This window comes from Cyprinodon tularosa, unplaced genomic scaffold (assembly GCF_016077235.1).
Source record: "Cyprinodon tularosa strain WSP-4 unplaced genomic scaffold, ASM1607723v1 ctg189, whole genome shotgun sequence".
NCBI classification, from domain to species: domain Eukaryota; kingdom Metazoa; phylum Chordata; class Actinopteri; order Cyprinodontiformes; family Cyprinodontidae; genus Cyprinodon; species Cyprinodon tularosa.
The window spans coordinates 1,719,136-1,731,624 of NW_024038669.1; the positions used below are offsets into that span (position 1 = coordinate 1,719,136).

The window sequence follows — 12,489 nt, forward strand, 5'->3', positions numbered from 1 at the left end:
AAACAGCTAAAGTATAAGTGGATTTTTTCACAAAACAAAACAAGTTTAATTTGAAAGATCCACGTTTCTGAGAGCTAAAACCTGGGGGGGATGGTGTTTTTCTGCAGCCATTTAATGCGACAGCTGGGTCTGCTTGTTTTAATAGCAGCTGTATTCTTCTTGGCTTTACGTTAGACTCGACCATACAGAGATCACTCAACTCTTGATGAGTCGTGATCAGACGACTAATGTGGGATATGAGAGAGAGAGCATGGCATCCTGCAGCTCTGATGACGGGTGATGCTTGGAGAAGATGGAGAATGGCTGAGATCCAGTGCAACTTTTTCCAGGGTGTCATCGCTCAGGAAATACTCATTTAAACTTTCAAGGAGAAGTAATAACACTTTATAATTGAACTTTATTGATCTCACATTGGAGAGATTTATCTCTGCATTCAACCCATCGCAGTGGACTGCCACTGTGTGGCGCCCAGGGAGCAGTGTGGGATTAAGGGTTTTGCTCAGGAACCCAGAGTGCAGGCTGTGGGGATCTAACAGGGTACTTGCAACCTCCTCAGAGGACAAGTGCACTGCTCTAACGCGCTAGTGTTAGCCTTCACCTTATCAGAGAATAAAAGATGCGTTTCATTTCTGGAACTCAATAGAAACCAATTAACTTTTACTCTTCAGTCATTTCTTTGTTTCCGACTCCGTTTGGTCAAACAGCCCCCCTCCCCCTATTCCCGTTGACACAACATACAAAAATCATCATGTTTGTAAAAACCGTTTATTTTCAAAACCACAAGGTACTAAGCAATACAAAACATTAAAAAAGTACAAAAAGGTTTGGTCAAAAATATCTGAGATGATGTTTATGGTTTACTAACGGCACTGTGGTTATGAGTCTGAATACAAAACTTGGTGCAATCAAAGAAGAAATTCACATTGTAGAAATTTGTTCGCAACCATCATTTCAGGTCCGGAGCATCAAGCTCCAGAAATCAGCACTTAGAGCAATGGGGAATGTGGCACACAGCTTCTCCAGTTAAAACTGAGGAGGAAAGGGGGCTGCAGAAGTAAACATCTCCTGGTCACAAACGTACCGAGTAAAAGAAGAAACAGACTGAAGCGACAGGAAAAAATTAAAATAAAAAAACAAACTGCTGCACTTTATCTTTCAAAAACATACCGAACGGCTTTCTAGAACACAGGTTCACTCAGAATCCAGCCACAGAGAGCAGAGACAGTAGTGAACGCCATTCTTGTACGACACAGAATCCTAACAACAATACTCAGAATACAAAAATAAAGAACCGTATTAAACATATAAAATAATACATGGCAATAATCAAGAGTAACATGGTTCTTCTTTTTCAAGCATTACCCAGGTTTGTTTATTCCTTTGGACAAAGGCACCTCAAGTGTTCCGGTTCCTGACATCAGGCCTGTACTGCGAAGGTTCGACCCATTTACCCTGACTGAGATCAGAGCAGCGCAATGGAAACGGCTCCGAGATAAGAAGGAAAGGACATGGAAGAATCAGCCAACAGCCAATGTTCCTTTAAGTTATTATTTTATAGGAATCCCCAAGTCCAAAATAGTGAGGTTAGATCGTTATATAAAGTATAAAAAGGTCTAAACTTTGTAAGTTTAAGAGTCAGGATTTATAGGGCTGGGAAGGAAGGAAACGAGGAGCCAAGGAGGGATGTAAACAGAGCCGAGATGAAGGAATGAAGGATAGAAAGAAGGAACACCAACAAGGAGGGAAAGGAAAGAAGAATACAAGGGAGAAAATCACAAGTAAACAAGTCGTAATTAACTAATACTGAAAATATGACACGTTCTGACTGAAGTCCACTTCCAGAGGGAAAGGGAACCCAAAACCTGAAAGAGGAAGGAGGGATCATTTGTTCTGGAATGAGATACAGAGGAGGAATGTTTCGAAGGAGGAACCACAGCTTCACAGTACAGGCCACAGGTTCCAGGTTTCGGAAATGTTGACCAGTTCAGGACCAACACTGACATTAAGCACAAAAGAAATGGGGAGACACTTGAGAGAAGCCCTTATGTGATGATCAACATCGTTTACAGTCTTCATTAGACGATAACTCCCAGTACCGCTCCTTGATTCCAGACGCCCTGTTCTACCTTTTGTTCGCTTCTACAATCACCCAATCATCTCAAATACAAAAGTTACAAAAACGACTGGCTTGGCCTTTCTTTAACAAAATTCCAGCTCAAGTCTAAGGCAAACTTGAGATTTACACAGACTCAAAAAAAAAAAAAAGACAGAAATGACAAGAAGTCTCATAATAAAATATCCATATAGTATCTAAAGTTAGCTGCCCTGAGGGAGATGCACATGTCAACCGTTACCATTTGTGTTGCATGATGGCAGTTAAAAAGCACTTTGGGTCTGCCGAGTGAAGTTCTGCTCATTGAGATGACGCCGCAGCAGGACGTAACACTGGAAGGCTTTGGCTCTTCATCCACCTCAAGCAAGGCAATCATTTCCCTTTTTGTCCTTTTGTTTTTTTAAGCACGCAGACCTGTGGAGACATGGATGGCAGATACGTCTTTGTCTGGATAAAAGCTACAGTGTAATCAGGTGGAGAAATCCGCTTACCTTTTTCGCAGGCGCTGCTCTGCTTCTCCTGGGCGAAGTTGAGTCGGTTCTGCTCCACGGCGGTGCCGTTGGACTCCGGGCTGCTGCTGCGAGGTGGGCTGCTCTCCTCGTTCTGGTACGCCAAATCCAGGTGCTGCTGGGCCAGTTTCAGGTGTCTGCGCATCCTTTCCACCTCGTCGCCGAAGGACTCGCGGCCCATGTCTCCCAGGTTATCCTGGAAAGCCATTTTTCCAGACGGGTCCTTCTTCAGAGCGGTGTGGTAGCCTGGTGGCGCCGAGGGTTGGCGGCTGATGGAGGATCTCTGGCTGGCCAAGGCGGAGTTGCGAGAGGCACGGGAACGTGGTCGCGGCCGGCAGAGGCAGTCCCGGATCCCGCTGATGCCGAGGTGAATTATCTCCAGCATCGTGAAGAGCAGGCACAAAGCGCTGACGCCGTACATGATGAGCAGGAAGATGGTTTTCTCAGTGGGACGCGACACAAAGCAATCCACCGTGTGAGGGCAGGGGGAGCGAGTGCAAATGTAGGAAGGCGCCACCTCCAGCCCGTAGAGGATGTACTGCCCAAACAGAAAGGAGACCTCGAAGACGGCGCGCGATAGCAGCTGGAAGATGTAGACCTTCATCAGCCCGTCTCTTTTGATGCGCCGCCGCCCGTCGTGCTTGTTTATGGGCTTCTTTGAAGATTCCTTCTCCTTATCAGGCTCAATCTCCTCCAGGATCATAGGATCCTCCTCGCCGTTATCCTCCGCCTCTTCATAGTCCCTGTTGGCCCCCCGATTGACGATGGGCATCCTCTTCCTGCCCTGGGGCCTGTAGTCGTCGTCTTCCATGCGGGCGATCTTGTGCATGGCAAAGCCGAGGTACATGATGGTCGGCGTGGTGATCATGATCACCTGGAACACCCAGAAGCGAATGTGCGAAAGAGGCGCGAACGCGTCGTAGCAAACGTTCTCACAACCAGGCTGTTGCGTGTTGCAGACAAATTTACTCTGTTCATCGTAGTAGATGGACTCTCCCCCGACCGCCGTCAGAACGATCCGGAAGACGATGAGCAATGTGAGCCAGATCTTTCCCACAAAGGTGGAATGATTGGAGATCTCATCCAGCAGACGAGTCAGGAAACTCCAGCTCATTTTGCTGCCAGACCGAGGAAGTTATCAGTCCTGTGCAGAGAGAGACGGAAAAATAAAACTGTTAGACTTTTATGATCATTGACAATATGAGGTAGAGTAGCATCACTTCAATGTGTTTCTATACAAATAAAAAATTGGTATTTTAACAGGTAAAATAAAGGAAATAACCAAATAAAATTCAGGCATAAGACTTTATATCAATCATCTTTTATACATCTCAAAAATCTATAAAAACAATTCAAGATTCAATTTAAATACAATATACAATCAAAACTATTTGGTCCTCTGATACTTTATGACATTTCATAGAATCATATTCTATTCTGATAGAATAGATAGGATTACTGCTGTGAACTGAGACTACAATAAGATAAGCATCCAAATATATTGCAATTTTGGCTAGCAAAACATTTTCCCCATCTAATAAAGTTACTTATTTAAGGTAGAAGAGATAAATTTACTCAAGCAAAGACATTGATGCAGTCTATTAATATCAGTCAAGTAAAAAGTACAATGTAGTAAAACTACTACTGAAAGTACACTTTGTTTGAAAACGTGTTCAGGTAGACGTAACCGAGTAAAAGTAACAACATTCACCTTTACTAATAGCTATTCTTTCCATCACCTTATAAGAAGTTTGAATATTTCAAGTTCAATTGCAAACCAAACTTGAATGTAGTAAATTTAACAGCCACAAGGTGGAGCCAAAGCATAAAAAACAACATGTCCCATTCTACAGCTATGATCAAGAACATGCTCTGGCATGTCAGAGGAAAAAAAAACTAAAATATCCACCTAAACCTCTAACAATAAAAGTAAACAATCCATCAGCTATAGTCACTAAAAGTCAAAGTATGAACTTCCAAGAAGTTTTCTTTGCTTTCTCCCCCCCCCCCCCCAAGAAGCTCCAGCCCTCAGGTTCACGTTCCAGACGACACACTGAGTGGGAGACAGTTGTGCAATTCTTGCCCTCATCTCACAAAAACAGTTGATGACTCCTCACACACAAACACAGAGTCACATCCAGATGCTGCTGGTTGTAGTTTAATGGTCTCGCAATGAATAAAAAGCTCCTGTGGTTTCACAACATCCACCCAACCTCAACTCCTGTTCAGTCTACAAACAATGTAGCTTAGCACAAACGGCTATGGACTTTAGTTCATAGACTGCTGCTAAAAAGACTTCTGGAAGCAAAACATCTTGAAAGGGTTTAGATTTTTTTTTAAACCATAAAATATTTTAGTCAATATTATTTTAAAAAAGTCAGCCACTGATGTTTAGCTCTCCTGTCAACAACCATGATCCCCCGTAACAACAGAAGTCATGTTCAGACACGAAACATTATCTATCAAGCACCAACATAACAGCCTTGTATCAAAATTATACCCATGCTTTTATGTTGAATCTAGACAGAACACCTAATATGCTTTACTTAAACATTTCTAGATCGACACACAAGTGTATACTAGAGATGTCCCGATCCAGGTTTTTGCACTTCCGATCCGATACCGATATTGTTTTTGGACTTCCGATCCGATACTGATACTGGCCGATACCAGCCTATCCGAGCATGTATTTAAGTTTAAGTTAAAGTATTTAGCCTTAGTTGTAAGACTCATGTTGAAAAGGGTTTTAGTACTCTTGATAACATCTAGCCAGCTAAATTAGGTGAGATTGAATAAAACACAATGCTTGGTAACAACAAACCTACCTGTTTATTAAGAGATAAACACAAACTGGACAAAATTACGAATAGCAATCTGAAATTGCACAGTGAACAGTAAAACCGTAAACAGTTAAAGGTGCTATATTACTGTAAGTTTTAATAAAAATGCAAAACAGGGGAACACTGGCGCAAAATAGTGGAATGGATCGTTTCAATCGGCGAAACTGGAAAATACGGACCGGATTTTTTTTTTTTTAAACTGGATCGGCAGTCTGGATCGGCATTTTACATGCTTTGCCGATACACATTTTTTTGCCAATATCGGCGTCCCGATCCGATACGTGGATCGGATCGGGACAAGCCTAGTGTATACTGGTGAAGATTCTCAGTCAGGAAAGAAAAATACTTTGTTTCCAATTTCAAAGACGTTTCGCTTCCCATTCAGGAAGCTTTTTTAATCCAAAATGTCAGAAATAGTGTTGAGTCCGCCCCATTGGATGGGGCCATGTTTGGGTTCTTTGTAACCCTGAAATCACTGACCGCCCCGCCCTGCTCCAGACCTCCTGCGCAAAGCAAACCTACAGCCTCCGCCTTTCCTCCCATCTTCCCTCGCTCCTTATTCCTTTGAGCTTGAGAGCATGCACTAAATTATTATTAAAATTCATAGAAGCAAAACATATAGAAATATCCACTTAATTTAATGACCAAAAAAAAAAAACATTATCATCCAGCTTATGTGCAGTTTCTGCAAAATATTTTATTGTTGTGGATTTTTCTAACAGGGATAACAAGGATCATACAAAATTGGTTTGTATGAACTATGTTTGTTCTCCACTTCCAAACTCAGCATCTCTTCATCCATGCCTGCCATAAAAGTTTCTTTTGACTCGATTTGATTAAACTTTTAAATCTCTCAGTATAAAATAAATATTTTGATCAGGATGAGAAATCTGTTTCCTGGTATGTTAAAGAACCGACAGTTTGCATCCAATCATTTAATTCAACTGCCTTAGTTTTTTGGAATATATAAGAATTATGCTCCAATTTGTAGTTGCCAATCCATCGTTTTTAATTTTAATTTGTCAAACCGGATCTCCTCAACGTTGTTTTTTCTGTTTGGCGGGAGTATTTGGAATCTGGGGTTTATCCTGCAATACCCCATGTTGGTCTATATCACACGTGGGACGCACGAGCGACAAATTTAGGATGGAGGAAAACATGTTTTTAGCTAGCATCCTGTTAAAAAAAAAAAAAGCAAAAAAAAAAAGAAAACCTAATTTTTAATTTTCGATTCATAGAAGATTGATTCATGTATACTTAAAGACCATAATGGTCCATTAATGACAATTACTTTAATAATTTTCCGATGAATGTTAAGATAATTCTGATAAATATGTTGAAAGCATCTGATTTAGATAACTGCTTAAAAAACAAAAAACAATCCCAGTCAAAATCGGACTGGGAAGAATCCTTTCTACATTTTGAGATTTGGAACGGAAACGATTCGAAAGCCGAGTCTATAACTGATCTTTAAAATACTTTAAATGCCTTTCCTTCTAACATTGACCTGATAGTTCCTTTTCTAGCCGTCTTCCAATCAGGGCTTAAATTCGGCTTAATGAGTCGACCCAACACACAGATTTCAGAGCATGGATGCATGGAAAAGGAGGAGGGCAGCCGTTCCAGGCCGACCTTCCAACATGAACCTGATCCTAAGGCTGAATATAACCAATGAATAGAAAGAAACGCTCCAGCTTAAGTTACAGATTTATAGAGAAACTACTAACTTAATCTGTTTAACAATGGGCCTCTTTACATTTGAAGAGGTTTTTCTTTCCACAACAAACTCCCTAAACGCAAACAAGGGAAAGAAAAACCTGCAGACCAGTTTAACCAGCATCCATACAGGAAACCTGATCATCATCTGCTGGTTTCATTCGTTTCTGGGCGTTTCTTCTCTTTAAAATCATCTTTGACTCATCAACACCCTGCATGCCAACAGTGGTGCCCTAACAACAGACTGGGATGGTCCCACATCCATTTAAACACGAATGTACCAAAGACTACATCAGTGTTTAAAGCTCATGGAAACCTAAACTATAAATAAATGATAGTCCTCTTCTCCCAACACTGTAAAAATATCAAGACGGCTTGCTTTCCCTGCAAAGTGAGGCCAGTATTAAAGAGCAGGCGACTCCACTTGGTTGGTCCATGCCTCCATTAGTTATCTAAATATTTACAACTTGTTACACGTGATTGGAAACAATTGTTTCCCAGTTATGCTACTATAATCAGGTACATCATCATCATCATACATAGAAACATTTGGAAAACAAGGTCAAAGTCACAGGTTGAAACGGCAGCAGTATCAAACAGGACCAGGAATGGGCCAATAACTCAGATGCAAGAGGAGATGCAGATCCAACAAGTTAATTCAGTCGGATGACCAAGACCCCAATGTTACATAGAAAGCCTCCCCCAAAACAAAACAATGAAATAAAAAAGAAAAAGAGTCTAGCCCTGTATAAAAAAAAAACCCTACTTATTCTGTAATCAGCATCACTCGTAACTCTTTAGGCATCATTGTGGCCAAACATGAGGCTGCTGAAGTGATTTAATAAACAAAATTAGCCAACTCTTAACTATGTTTCACAATGTTTCTGCTGAGCAGAAATGCATTAACACCTTTAATAAACTTAGACTGTAATCTAATCCAAACACACTTTATAAAAACTCCCAGCTTCTCTGTTCTGAGTTTGATTATTTGGGCGTTCCTCCTGCAAACATTACAAATAAAACAGTGTGTTGATGAATGTTAAGCAATTTTTTAGAGCCAATTTTCCTGTTTATCTTTGAGATCACTGTTCTACAGGTACACTGGGAAAAATAAAAATATAGATAAGTCATTTTTTCTTAAAATAAGTGAATTTGTTCTTGGATTGAGGAGGTAAACGAGACATCTTGCCAATGGAACAAGACAATTTACACTTAAGAAAACAATTGCATTGTCTTATTTCAAGTGCATGTTATCTGGTTATCTTATTTTAAGAATAAAAATAGGGATGCATGATATTGGGATTTTTGCCGATATCCGATATGCCAATATTTTAAAACTCATGTAGCCGATAACCGATATCGATACCGATGTTAAAGCTGGACAAAAATAAGTAGTCATTGAAAATAGCAGTTTTGTTATCCATTTCTGACACTTTGAAAAATAATATACTCAAATATATTTTCATATGCTGATATCAAATAGATTTTTAAAAACGCGGTATCGATCTATTTTACTTTCGAAATCTCGTGAAATTTAATCGTTCTGTTACAAACTCTATATTTTGCAAATTCTTGTGAGATTTTGTTAGTAAAATAGATCGATACCGCGTCAATATATCAAGATATAAAAATATGGCAACATTTCAGGAATTTTCGGGGGATTTCGTAGCATAACGATGACATATAGCAATATTTCATTAGTAAAAGAGATTGATATGGTGTTTTTAAATGGCAATATATCAGCATATGAAGATATTGTGATATTTTAATGTATCAATATTTGTTCCCTCGTCTTTAGAAGTTTTTAAGTCTGTAAAAAATAGGTTTTTGAGGAAGAAGAAGAAGTATTTACTAATTTACTAATTCCCTTGGCAAACCATCTTATTTACCTAATCAAATTAAGGGTAAATACACTTAATTTATAATTTTTTTTTTTTTTTTTTTTTTTTTTTTTTTTTTTTTTACACTTCTAGATCATTTTTCCAGTGTATGTAGCATCCTGCTTTGAAACATTTGATTCTGGAATGCATTTTATTTTAAAACAAACAATTTCTCTCTTTAAACCATGGGGTTCCACAGGCTTTTGTTCTCGACTTCAATTTGTTTTTTTGCTTGTTCTTTATAACATTGAATGAAATCTCATATCTAAGCCGAATACGTTTTAAATACATTTGACCTCCAGTCATCTTTGCCTGCTTTTCTAAAACCGGGAATACACTGTGCGATTTTTTGCCCTTTTCAGGCCAATGCTGGGGCTGACTTTCAGACCGATCGCGAGTCCTTGTTTCATGCAGTGTAGACGGGGTAACGACGGGCAATCAGCCCCTCACAACCACCTCCTGATCAGGAATTATAAGGTCGGTGTCATAAAGTGTTCGTGGACAAATCCTGCTGTTGAAGTGGAGCTACGAGCCGATTTACCAAAACCTCTAGAACTATGCATGAGCAAACAAGAAAGTTCGTCTTCCAGATTTATGTGTCGTACCTGTGCCATCTCTCGGTGCAGAGCCTGGCGTGGTTTATAGACGTGCAGTGTGAGCAGGTAGAACGCATCAAAGCATCTGGTCGCACAGTGTGAGAACATATTGCGAACTTTTAAACCCTGTGGTTTCATCGTACACTTTGAGCTGTAACCGAGTAGAACGATTGAAAACATCGCAATGTATGCCCGGCTTAAGGCATTTGAAACATTTCAATCCCATTAGGTGAAAATCTTTCATACCTAAATGATGAAATACATTTAAAAAACAACTAAATGTTTTTATCTGTAGCCCAGGCAACTCAACCCCCTTAGATTTTACTGACCACTGGGTCTTAAAACATTTCACCCACTAACTTTTGAACCATACCAGAGGAATGCTGGAATGTTGGCTCCCTTTGCTTTTTTATTTAAGGAACTTTGGGAAACTGAGCTTCAGCTGGAAATCTCATCCACTATTGGCAACAGTTATTCCTTTTTACTCGTTTCAGTGAAATCATCTCCAGCTGGTCCAAAGCGCAGCTGCTAAAGCTTTTACCCCGTCCTCCAGGCACTCCTAAGTTGCACCTTTGTTGATCTTGCTTCATTGCATTCCTGTTGCATAAAAACCAGACAAAAGTTCCTGCCATCTTAAAATGGCAGAACCTTTTAAACTGAGACCAACTGATGGGGAACTGCTGTTTATTTCCAACTAGAGCTAAAAATGTCAGAACCTTTGATGTTCTGAACACATAATCTGAAACCATTCAACCCTCTTCTGTTACTTTTCTATCTGTTGGTTCTGAACTTTTAAATCTTAAAACTGAGTCTGATGCTGAAGTGAGTTCAAGTTTTGCTTAAAACCTTTTTTATAGAAAGGATAGTGGTGCAGGTTTGTTTCCAACAATATTAAATTTTTTGCACCATGTTTTTCTCCTCCCACACAGCTTAAATTTGATCACTGCTGCGCTTTAATGGAAATGTCATGCGAGCTGCACAAAATGTAATTTCGTTTTATACACAGAGAGTCTATAAAATGCCAATTAAAGGATGTATAAGTTTTGCATAACTCCATATTTATCAGAACATTTCACATCTTCTTTAAACAGATAAATTCCTTCAAGACCAGTTATGCTCACTGGATTATTTTGGGCAGAATATGTTGGATATTTGGCAGCATTTAGTCTGTTTCCAAACTGTGGAGGTTATTTTATTTGCTGCAGAACAGAGAAGCTTTGTGGCCCCAACATCTGGGAGAAGGGTTAAAGTTGATCCTCATATTTCCCCTCCCTCAGCCTTAAAAAAAAAAGAAAGAAAGAAGGGGGGGCTAAAGGAGGAAAAAGCTTTGAGAAAAAAAATAAATCTAAACTAAAGCTGCATATTTTAAAATTAATCTTCCTGTGTAGCCCAGAACCAATCCGCGCTGAGAAAGTCTCCAAATAACCATGAAGCAGCAGAACGTGAACTGCAAACCAACTAATCCCATTTGCAGGGAATGCGGAGAAAAAAAGGAAAAAAAAAAATCCTCCGCGTGGCAAACGACGTCACGGCGGAACCACGCAGGATGCGTAGAGACACCGGTGGGTCATCAATCTACCTGATTAACAAAAAGGACAAACTTTTAAAAAAGCAAAAGGTGTAAAAATAGAATAAACCTGGAGAGGAAGGAGGAAACGGAAGAGGAAAGATCAAAAGGCTCCTTGTGTAATAATTATATAATCGCATAAACATCAATGTGCGCCAAACATCCACGCGCTCATCCAACTCTGCGCATTTGCTGCAAACACGCCGCTAAATTGCGCTGCAGCTTTTAATTAGCGCCATCTCCCATCAGTTTGTGCGCCTAAACTCAACTTGGGGTTTAACCATTAATCGCTTCTAATCACTTTTTCCTTCATAAATGTGTTTTGATTTTTTACATATATAAATATATTAAAAACACACAATAAAAACTAAATACAGGATCGTTTTTTTCTACATATATACAAACATATATATAAAGAAAGGAGCTGAGCAGTGATGCTGCCGCCTCACTCTGTTGGTGGGATTTATGATTTTTTTTTTCTCTGACTTACCTTCAAAATGTCTCCTGGAATCCTGGAAGTTGTCTTCAGTTTTGGGCCCTTTCTATAAATATGAGGCCCTTCAGTTGTTTTCTCCTTTTTTCCTCTCTCTCCCTTGGTTTTGAGGAGACGCTGCCTCTCCAGTGGTGCTGCTTGAACTGCTGGGCGAGGACAAAGAATATTCCCAAATCCTCCTTTTCTCCTCCCACTCTCAGCCCTGCTCCCACCCCCTTGTCTGCGCAGTCGATCAACAGCCAGCAAAGAGGCTGCAGCTTTTCCTGATGCAATCTTCCCTTGATTGGGAACCCTCACCCCTTACATGTTATTCTCTGCAAATCCCATGTTATAGCATGAGTTTTTCATGAATTATATACTGTATGCTTAAAATTATATATATATTTTTTATTATTCCTGTGAAAGAAAATCCTATTTGCTGCAGACTGTAACCTTAAACCATGTCTCCTCCTGCCAACGTTTCTCAGAATGAAAACATCTGAGGAACAAAAGCTGCAAACAGGTCTTTAAATCTTTGTGTTTTTTTTGGATTGTAAAGAAGAGTCTGCAGCTCTTCCTGTCCACATTTTTTCAGCAGTCGTTGCCAAATCCCTGACTAATGTCACACTTTCTCCAGTGAAAGAAATACATGGACTTCTTGAGCCCCCCCAGCCCCCCAGACTTGTCGCATCTACATGCTACTGATCCTGCTGTAGCCTACTGTTGAAGAGGTTACTCAAGTTCAGTCCTAAAGAGCTATTATCCCTGCTCCAACACACCTGAATGAGATTCAATT

General features: G+C 39.9%; 1 protein-coding gene across 1 annotated transcript; it reads right to left on the bottom strand.

Moving 5' to 3' along the window:
• Positions 1–746: 746 nt before the first annotated feature.
• LOC119782109 (gap junction gamma-1 protein-like) lies at positions 747–11,868 on the bottom strand. The gene is made up of 3 exons (XM_038282903.1): positions 11,712–11,868; positions 2,605–3,766; positions 747–2,527 (listed from the first exon to the last, which is right to left on the bottom strand). The coding sequence occupies exons 2-3, from the start codon at positions 3,734–3,736 to the stop codon at positions 2,514–2,516; spliced, it is 1,146 nt and encodes a 381-aa protein (XP_038138831.1). The 5' UTR covers positions 3,737–3,766; positions 11,712–11,868; the 3' UTR covers positions 747–2,513.
• Between the last annotated feature and the right edge of the window lie 621 nt (positions 11,869–12,489).

Excerpts from the sequence above, each read along its gene's own strand:
- LOC119782109 (XM_038282903.1), bottom strand. The coding sequence starts at position 3,736 with ATGAGCTGGAGTTTCCTGACTCGTCTGCTGGATGAGATCTCCAATCAT.